General features: G+C 38.5%; 1 protein-coding gene across 1 annotated transcript in view; it reads left to right on the top strand.

Annotated features, from left to right (window-relative positions):
• SCML2 (Scm polycomb group protein like 2) overlaps nt 1-10,536 on the top strand; it is an 83,804-nt gene extending 73,268 nt beyond the window's left edge. Inside the window, exons 9-12 of the mRNA XM_007955914.1 lie at nt 4,684-4,794; nt 5,404-5,658; nt 9,105-9,256; nt 10,408-10,536. Coding sequence (XP_007954105.1) covers nt 4,684-4,794; nt 5,404-5,658; nt 9,105-9,256; nt 10,408-10,536 — 647 coding nt within the window. The remainder of the gene's footprint in view (nt 1-4,683; nt 4,795-5,403; nt 5,659-9,104; nt 9,257-10,407) is intronic.
• Nucleotides 10,537-10,780: the final 244 nt, after the last annotated feature.

Raw genomic sequence — 10,780 nt, 5'->3', positions numbered from 1 at the left:
GTTGCTTCTCTGCCCAAAGGACTCCCTTTAGCATCTCTTGTAAGGTTGGTCTGGTTTTAACAAATTCCCTTAATTTCTGCTTATTTGGAAATGTCCTAATTTCACCATCATATTTAAGGGACAGTTTTGCTGGGTACATAATTCTTGGTTGGAAATTTTTCTCTGTCAAGGTTTTATGTAGACCATCCCATTGTCTTCTAGCCTGCATGGTTTCTGCCAAGAAATCTGAGCTTAGTCTTATTATTGGTTGCCCCTTGTAGGTAACTTTTTGTTGCTAACCAGAAGGCTGGCGGTTCAAACCCACCAGCCACTCCTTGGAAGGAAGATGGGGCGATCTACTTCTGTAGTGATACTGCTTCAGAAACCCTAGGACAGCAGAAACCCTGACTCGACAGCAATGAGTTTATTTGTGGTTTTTTTTTGTGTGTGTGTGGGTGTGTGTGTGCTGCTTTCAGGATTCTCTCTTTGTGTTTGGTTTTGGTGAGTTTGATAATATGTCTTGGTGATTTTCTTTTGGGGTCTATCCTGTTTGGGGTTTGTCAGACTTCTTGAATGGATGTATTCTCATTTTTCATCATACCAGGAAAATTCTCTTCCAACAAATCTTCGACGATTTTTTCTGTGCTTTTATTTGTCTCTTCCTGTTCTTGAATTCCAGTCACATGTAGGTTATTCCTTTTGATGATATCTCACATAACCTTAGGCTTTCTTCATTTTGTTTTGATCTTTTTTCAGACTGATCGCTTTCTAAAAAGCTATTGAGATACTTGCCTTTAATCTCACTAATTCTGTCTTCCATTGATTCGATTCTGTTCCTTTGCCCATTCAATGTCTTATCTATTTCTGAAAATTTAGTATTAATCATTTGGATTTCTATGTGTAGATTTTGTATCATTTCTAATTTTTCATTTACTTTGTCATTTTGTTATTATATTGTCTTTTGAAATTGTTCGAGTGTTTTTCTGTGTTTTCCTCAGTTTTGTCAGTGTTTTCCTTGATCTGTCTCTCAATTTGTTGAAGATACCTAAATATAATTCTTTTGAATTCCTTATCAGGGAGTTCCAATGCTGCGTCTTCCTCAAGAATGTGTTTTGGGTCTGTATTCTGGTCCTTTGTTTCTCCTGCTTTATCTTGCTTCTTTGTGTCCACTATGATGCTCTGTTGTCTCTGAGGCATTGTGATGTTTTTGTGTTTATATTTAATTGGTGATTGTATGTTGAAATGACTTGCCCATGATTTTTGTTTTCTTTGGATTTTATCTAAGTAAGTAGAGTACTTTGCTCCTCTATTCAGTAGTTGACAGCATTTATACACTCACCACCAGTCTCCTTTCCTGTTGTCAGCTTTCCGTATGTCCCTGCTGTCCTTGGCAAATGGAGCTTATTCTTAGGTCCCTGGAATCCGAATGAGAATGCTATCACTTTAAAATCCAAAATGGCCACCACTTACAAAGATTCAAAATGTCACAGCTCAAGTTGTCTTCCTTCTTGGTGTTTCCCTTCCTAGTCAAAGGCCATCAGTGCAGTCGTCCTTGCAGGCCTTGGCAACCAGTGCTGATCTTTAGGTCAATTCTCAGATCCCAACACCACTTGGAAATATTCAGCCTGTTGGTCAGTCCCGTCAGATTAGCTGACAGTAACTGCTCTGACCATCTTCGTACTCATTGTTGTCTTTCAGGTTTTTACACTAGTTGATGCCTAATCCACTTCTGGATCCTTCCTTTCAAAGCCCAGGGCTCCAGGATTATCTTCTGTATCTCTGTCAATTGGTTTCTCTTTCCTTTGTTGAAGAGGGTCTGTGTAGCTTGTCTGCCTATTCCTCCGTCTTACCCTAATTCAGAGTTCTTCCTTATATCTTCCTCACAGAAAGCATTTTAACTAAAATTAATTAATTAGAACTTTATAATATATAGTATTCGATGTTCATTCAGAATGGGGAAGTAATTTGTTGTATTCGTGTGAACTTGAGAATCAAAACCAATAGGTTATGTTTGGTTTCTTTGTGACTTTATCACAGAATTATGTATTTTCTTTTAGATTGAAGTATGGCTTTAAAGTTATTGAACTTTATAATGCTAAGAAGTTAAACCATTTTGAGTCCAGTGTCTTCAATTATAAAGATTCTTTGTGGTCATTCAGAGAGGTGACAAATCAGTGATCTGCTTATATTTAACATTTGAACTATGATTGGGTCTCTGCCACAAGAATCCCAAACTCACATCTGAATAAGAGGTGGGTGTACTGAAGTCCTGCAAAACCAAAGGCTGCTTTCTTGCTTGCTTGTTGTTAGATGCTGTTGAGTTGGCTCCAACTCAGCGACCCTATGTACGACAGAACAAAACTCTGCCAAATCCTGCACCATCCTCATAATCCTTCCTCATACTTGAGCCCATCGTTGCAGCCACTATATCTTACCCATCTCATTGAGGGTCTTCCCCTTTTTCACTGACTCTTTACTTCAGTAAGCATGACATCCTTCTCCAGGGAATGATCCCCTCTGACACCTTGACCAAAGTAGGTAAGATGAAGTCTGGCCATTCTCAATTCTAAGGAACATTCTGGCTACACTTCTTCCAGGACAGATTTGTTTGTTCTTCTGGCTGTCCATAGTATTTTCAGTATTCTTCGCCAACACCACAACTCAAATGCATCAACTGTTCTTTGATCTTCCTTATTTATTGTCTAGCTTTCACATGCATATGAGGCGATTGAAAATTCCATGCCTTGGGTTAGGCGCTTCTTAGTCTTCACAGTGACAATTTCACTTTTTAACACTTTAAAAAGGTCCTTTGCAGCAGATTTTCCCAGTGTGATATGACAGTTGATTTCATGATTGCTACTTCCATGAGCGTTGATTGTGGATCCAAGTAAAATGAAGTCTTTGCCAACTTCAATCTTTTCTCCATTGATTGTGTTGTGGCTTATTGGTCCATTTGTGAGGATTCTGTTTTCTTTATGTCGAGGTGTAATCCATACTGAAGGCTGTAGTCTTTGAGCTTCATCAGTAAGTGCTTCATGTCATCTTCCCTTTCAGCAAACAAAGTTGTGTTATTTTGCATATCATGGGTTGTTACTGAGTCTTCCTCCAATCCTGATGCTATATTCTTCTTCATATAGTCTTCCTTCTTGGATTATTTGCTCAGCATACAGATTGAATAAATATAGTGAATGAAGACTGTGACACCGTTCCTCTTCAATTTGTCATTCCCAGCATAGTAGGCCATATGATTGTCAGATGCAAAATGGCCAATACCAGTCCATTTCAGCTCACTAATGCTTAGGATATAGATCTTTGTATGTTCCATTTCATTTTTGACAACTTCTGATTTTCCAGATTCATACTTTATACATTCCACATTCCAGTTATTAATGGATGTTGCAGCTTTTTCTTCCCATTTTGAGTCGTGTCCCATTAGCAAATGGAGGTCCCTAAGCTTTATTCTAGGAGCTCTGGTGGCGTAGTGCCTAAGGCATTTGACTGCTAACCAGTAGGCTGGAGGTGCAAATGCGCACACTGCCTTCAAGTCAGATCTGACTCATAGCGACCCCTCCTTGGGTTTCCAGTGCAGTATCACTAGGGAAGTGTATCACCCAACCTTCCTTCCAAGGAGTGGCTGGTGGGTTTGAACTTCCAGCCTTCTGGTTAGCAGTCAAGAACCTTAGGCACTATGCTACCAGAGCTCCTTCTGCAGTGACACTGCCTCAGAAACCCAAGGAAGTAGCTCTATGAATCAGATCTGACTTGACAGCAGTGAGAGAGAGTAAGCTTTACTCCATCCTTGTCATTAAGGTCAGTTCTACTTTGAGGAGGCAGCTCTTCCCCTGTCGTATTTTGAGTCCTTTCCAACCTGAGGGGCTCATCTTCAGCACTGATATACAGACAGTGTTTCACTGCTAAGGTTCTCACTGGCCAATTTTTCAGAAATGGATGGCCCCATCCTTCTTCCCAGTCTTTCTTCATCTAAGCTCCACTGAAACCTGTCCACCACGGTTTATCCTGCTGGGATTTGAAATACCAGTTCCAGCCTCACAGCAATGTGCAAGCCACCATAGTACAACAAAGTGATAGGCGAGTGGTGGTCCCTTACAGTCCCTGAAACAAGCAAGCTTTTTGAGGTTTTTGCAAATGTTCTTTAGAAGTAGTTTATCTCAGTTCCATTTGATTCATGAAGGTTAACCATGGTATACTAATCATGGCTGGATTATATGTGAGTTTTTTAAGAGTAGCTGATGTTCTCAAGTGTCATAGCCTCATGGTTCCTTCATGAGGTGCTGCTCATTCTGGAAGTATATAGTACAATCACAGACTGTCTATTTAAGACCAGATATTTTCATTTTCATTCCACTCAAGTGTGAAGCTTTAGCATCATGTTCAGTTTATTCATTTTTCTCTGGACCTCCCTGTCACACACACCTTTCCCCATAAATCCTTTCTTCTGTACTTTACTGAGGTCTGCTATCTATTCCCTTGTCTCCATTTCCTTGCCAGATATATTTTCACCACAATAAATTTTAAAAAAACTTTAAAATAGGCATGTTATTTGTGAACAATCAAATAATTGGCAAATTGAGGATAAAGTTATAGTAGCTAAGTGGCTTAGAGACAATGCTTTATGCTGATGACACATGAAAATATTCAAATGTATTAATTAGAATAACAGACACCTTTATTTTTTGAAAATAGAAACAGAAGGCTTATCAGGGAAGAAAAGCACCAAACGATCTTCTCAGCAACCTCTACCTTATCCTGCTCCTCTCTCTAAGATCCCCAAGACAATGGTGCTTGCCTCTAAAGGTAAGTAGCATTTACATGTCCCAGTTATTGGGAAGAAAAGTCACTCTACCACCACCCTCCTGTGCTCTGGGATGGTGGTGTTGGGGGTAGGGAGGTGATTTCCCCAAATCAGTTCGGCCACTTCGGCAGCCTTGTTGAGCACTTTTTTCCCTTCAGAAGTGCACAGCTGTCATTTCTCCTTAGACAGAAAAAAAAAAAAAAAAACTAGCACCTTTATCCAGTGAATGTATAACTGTGCAAGTAGTAACCAGATGTTAGAAACCAAGTGTGTGGTCATTATAACCAATAGTTGTGAAGAACTGGATTCCTAAAAATGAATCCTTTAGTTGGGTGTTCACAGCCTTGGGCTCAAGACTGGCATAGGATAGTTTGGCATGAGAAATACAGGTGAGGTCAGAGAATCATTTTGGACTTCAGGACAGTGCCCAGTACTATAAATGCCAAGGAGGGAATGACCATGTACTTTTTATTAGAAGTTTTTAGAGTTTTTGATTACATAGAATGTGAGTTAAGTGAACCATTGTGGGGAATTAGGACATTTTCTACTTTTTAATAGTGTTTGCCCTGTGAGTCTATTGAAGAGAACCACCCTTGTCTTTTTACCTATAGAGGAATGGTTGCCTCCTGAAGAAAATGGCAAGCCCAAAGAAGAAAAGCTGCCCGAAGAAAACAACTCTTCACTAAACTCAGCACACTCTCTGAACCCTGTCTGCAGAAATCTTGTAAACATTCATACCTCAAACTCCCGCAGTTTTATTCACCCTGTGCCAGGCACCTCAAGCTCAGCATTAGTTGGGAGCAAATTATTTGCCAAGAGCAGTCACCATGAAGTTAACAGGATGCAAATGCAGAGGAAAAGTGAAGGTATATTAAAAAATAGTGAGTCTCAGCTATTGTTGTCTGTCCCCTTGAGGTTTCCATGTCCAACAACATCTGCTGAGAGAATATCACCTTGGAGAAAGTGCCAAAACTGGGGAGGGAAGCAGAGTTCTCCCATTCACTGTCTAGAGCAACTGATTATGGATGAGGCAATCCTCATGGTAGCTACAAAACTGTCTTTTGGGGTCTAGATCATTGACTGTCTCTATAGAGACTTCTCGGATCCGTGGTTCTCCATTAGTTGTAATTTATCATTGACTTGGATACTGTCTGGACTCACAAACTTCCCATGACTCTGAGGGCTGGAAAGACACACCCCCTTTCCTTCTTTCTGGTACTGTGTTGTTTCTCTTGAGACCTTTCCTGACCTCACTCTGTGTGTGGCTCCCAGATCCTACCTCTCATGTCCTGTTGCTGCAGCCACCACTTCCACATCTCCCTTTCCTCAGTCATTCCCTCAGACTAACCAGGGAGATGTGGCATGTGTAGACAGGGGAGCATCCTGTTGCCATTTTTCAGATGCCAGAATAGTCTTCTACACACTTAGACGGCTACCAAGAAGCTCTGGTTGTGCAGTGCCCAAAGCTTTTGGCTGCTAACCAGAAGGCTGGCAGTTCAAATCCACCAGCTACTCCGCAGAAAGAAGACTGGGCAATCTACTTTTATAAAGATTTACCACCTCCGAAACACAACGGGGGTCACTATGAATCAGAATCAACTTGACGGCAGTGGGTTAGACAGCTACCATCTATCTCATGCCCTTTTAAGGATTTGGTGGCAAGGAGGTGGCCGTGGGGGGATACATGTTTTGTCCTTTATCTCTAAACAGACATCTAGGCAAAGTGGAGTAAAGAAGTGGGAACCAAGTGACTCCTTTGTCTTTCATCATGGATATTATCTATAGGCAATCACACCCCATACACTGTGACACATTTAATTTTGTCACTCTATCCCCTGCGTCCCATGGAGATTATTGCTACTTTTAGAGTAATGTTCTTTGCAGAAACTCGGAAGATAGATGTTTATTCCACAAAGGGATACTATACACTGAGTTTAATTTTCACAAAGTATGAGCTGTTGAAAGGAGCTCTGGTGGTGTAGTGGTTAAGGCATTTGACTACAACCCAAAAAGGTCGATGGCTCGAACCCACCAGCTGCTTCCATGGAAGATGAGACAGTCCTCTTCTTTAAAGATTTGCAGCCTTGGAAACCCAGTGGAGGTTCCTGTCAGTTGGAATTGACTTGATGGCAGTGAGTTTGTTTTTTGGTTTATGAGCTGTTGAGGGCAGGCCTTCTCAGTGAAAGGCTCTAAAAGGTTACTAGTAATGATAAAGTTACCATTCCAAATCTGTGCCTAACACTATCATGCCAAAGTAGCCTGTATTTGGGCTTGAAAAGGTTAGGTTCTGGTCTTCCTAAGAGCAGAAAGGCTATTAAAAATGTTATTTCACCACTATCACCTCCACCATCATCATCATACAATATATGCCAGACACGATATTTTATATAGCCTCATATATTAAATCTTTACAATAGTTCCTTGAGATGTAGCTGCTGGTAAACATTTTCAGTGAGAAATTTAAGATACTGGAACTGTGACTTAAAGCTGAGTCCAACCGTGCTAGCCACTGATGCTCATGCCTCTGCCCCACCTCCTGCCCTGCCTCAAAATTTTAATGACAAAATTATTGGTCTTTATTGTAGGAAAGAATTCCAGTAACATTGTTGGGGTTAAAATCACTTTCATTTTATTTATTTCAGAAATACTTAATTGATATCCCAGTGAAAAAGCCATTCAGTAAAAAGTATGACTGGACTTTGATTATTTTTCACATCATAGATTTGCTTCTTGTAATTATTTGAGTAACAGTAATGTTATGTTTGCAACCTTCTCTGATTATTTTGAACTATGAGCCCAAGTAAATTACTTTTCCATAATAGACTAAAACTAGAAAACCTTGTAGTTACTTTATTTTTAATATAAAATTACAGTTTTACATCAGAAACCCTATCTTTACTTAAGGTTTCTCTGCAGTAGTCAGTAGAATTAGATACATATGTCATTCAAGGCATAACGAACGATACCAGATTCTGATGAAATAAATGTAAGTTAATTTAGAGGTAGAATTAGCATTGCCGCCAAATTTTTAACATTAAATTGAGTGTGTGATGACTTAAAGGAGGTGACGTTTCTGTCTAGATTGTCAGAATGCCATAGGCATGGCTGGGTCTGTACCAGCATTGTTTTTATTTGGGTTGATACAGCCCAGCAGGATTTCTCAGTAGATGTGACCAACATTTTATCTCTGACAAGTGGAAGGGCAGTTGTATTTCAGTAAAGTGTTTTTATTTCATATCAACATTATGATGTGAGCTGGCTTTTTGTTTATTAGTTTGTTTTTAAATCTTCTAATTTTCTTTGCACTTTTCCTGGATAAATACTTAAAATGCTTCTGAAATGACCAGAAATCAGATGATAGGGAAGAAAGGGTAACCCATTGGATAATTCATACCATAAAAAAGGACTAAATTTGTGTTGTTGATCTTTGGTTAGAGAAGCAAGTCTAGGTGATTACAAAAACCACTTCAGTTATCACTAACTTCTAGGAGTTGAGTGTTTAGTTGAATAAATGGATATTTGTCAGGACACAAATTTCAGCACAAGTTCGTGAATAGCACAGCTACAACTTCTATAAATATAAACAAATTGTTTGTCTTGGTTATTTCTTTTTTAAAATATATGTTCACTAACTGTAAACCTTCAATCAAAATACCTATTACTGTGCAATTAAGCTTTGAAAGAGGTACTAATAAAATGTCAAGGTGAATTTTGTCTTTAAGCAGAAAATAATCTAGTTTTCATCAAAATTTTAGGCCTTGAGAGACAGGAATTCCAAGAGTAAAATGATGCTAAAAACATCGATATTCAATACACGATAGACATTTGGTTCTTTAAAATAATAGAGCTATTGAAAATCATACATTAGAATAAAAATATTTAAGCAATCATAAAACGGGAAATTTGGGGGAATTCCCAATGTATGTAGTTAGTCAAGTGCACCTAATCTAGACAGAGAGAAAGATTTTGATTGTGAAAAATTCATGGAAATAATTGAAGTAAGAGAGTAATTAGTTAGATTAAACTAACCGAACTTAACCCAAGCAACAGACTTTTTGCTGTCTTTGCCTGTGGCCAAAGAGACTTTGGATTGCTCTGTGTGTTTTATGATCTTCATTGAAGCCTTAAGGTAACTTCTGCAGTTGTTTTTCTAGGGAAAGGTCAGATGGTAAGCTCTTGGGTAGCCTCTGTAGGCCACCTTTAATAGGCTGTCATTACATTTTACACTTGGAGTTTGGGGTCCTCGCTAAGTTATTAAACTGAAGGTTAATGATCAGGTCAAGTAAGATTTGTCATTTTTCCCCCATTGAAGTTATAAATTATACAGTTGGACCTGACCCCAGTGCCCTGAAACAAAGCTACTTTAAGGACCCTTCAAGCTGGTCTGTGGAAGAAGTGATACAGTTTATGAGACAAACAGATCCTCGGACATCAGCCTCCCTGGCGGACCTCTTCAGGCAGCATGTAATGTATCTTTCTGTTGGGGTTTTCTTGGTGTAATGCCTTTGAATGACCTGTACAGGCTCTTCAGTTGTACTGATGTGTGGGTGATGGGAAAACTTTATCAACTGCTTTTCCCATCTGTGTAGAAGGTTCTTTTGGCCAGATGATTTAATCATCACTTCTCTCAGGGTTGCCACTAACCCCTTTGTGATGACAGATAGAAGCATCCTGTCCCCACTTTCCTGGTCAGCCCCAGTGCTTGTGAGTGGGAGGGAGTGACCACAATCTGTAATTGGATACCCTGGTTATGATGCCCAATAAATTCAGCCACTGATTCTATTTGGCTCGATTCTCTTTAACCTACTGAGGGTTTGTGATGCTGATACCCTCCTGTTACTGGACCATTTTTCAAAGTAACACCATAGGCCAAAATTTTGTATGTTCCAGTTTCTTAGTCTGACTTGACAAAGGTAGTAATGTAATGGATTTCAAGTCTTTCCAGACAGTAATATATGATTAAATGCAATTTAATTTTTAACCTAAAACTAGTGAATATCAAATGCTTTAGGATAAATTGGTCAATTAAGATAATAAAGAGTTTTAGGAGAAAGCCTTGTAACTATCAAGTAGTACTTCTATACTGTTCTCTAATGAATTAAATTAGTGGTCAAATATCTGATAGACCCTTTTCAATTTGGTAAGAAAATCAGAAATTAATTTTAGCATCTAATTAGCTTCAGACAACTAAGTGATGAGCTTTCAACATAAAGACAACACTGTATAGCACATTGACAGTTTGCATTGGTGTTGGCAAACACGCATTCTCTTTTAAGAAAGTTAATGAATGTCAGGAATTAATTTCTACTGTTCATTTTTCTCATTGATATGTGGTATTTTCTTCAAGACACAGTATTTAAAATAAGATAGTTTGACACACAGGACACTTTTGAAGATACTATGTTAAATTTCCCTTTTCTTAAAATTTGAAATTATCAAGTGTTTCCCTGTATAAGTTATATTTTTAATAGTTTTTATTAAATAGATGCATATTCAGAGAATATACATCAGGAATGTACAGCTGCTCTTGTTTGCTTTACATATTCTTGACATAAAAATAACTTGGCCAGAATATGGAATTAGTATGAATTAATATGATTTTCTTCTCTTGGCAGGAAATTGATGGGAAGGCTCTGTTGCTCCTGAAGAGTGATGTGATAATGAAATACATGGGGCTGAAGCTGGGGCCAGCATTAAAGCTCTGTCACTACATTGAAAAACTTAAAGAAGGAAAATACAATTGAGGAAAAATATGTTTGTGTAACTTTAGATTAGACATAATTCTCAGGTGTATTGATATGATAAATTTGTAATTTAAAAGTATTTCTCTACCCCTAGCAGTTTTTGTTTTGTTGAAAGTTCCTCTAAAAAAGATGTTATATTCAGAATTACAGCAGTACATTACAGTCCGATCTTCTTTCCTAAAAATTATTTAATGTGTTAGAATTAACATATTCAAGTTGTGGATTCATTCTGTGTATCTTCCTA

Source organism: Orycteropus afer, unplaced genomic scaffold (genome assembly GCF_000298275.1).
Source record: "Orycteropus afer afer isolate SDZICR_OR568_19922 unplaced genomic scaffold, OryAfe1.0 scaffold00546, whole genome shotgun sequence".
Taxonomy (NCBI): domain Eukaryota; kingdom Metazoa; phylum Chordata; class Mammalia; order Tubulidentata; family Orycteropodidae; genus Orycteropus; species Orycteropus afer.
This window is presented reverse-complemented; position numbering and strand designations above follow the sequence as displayed.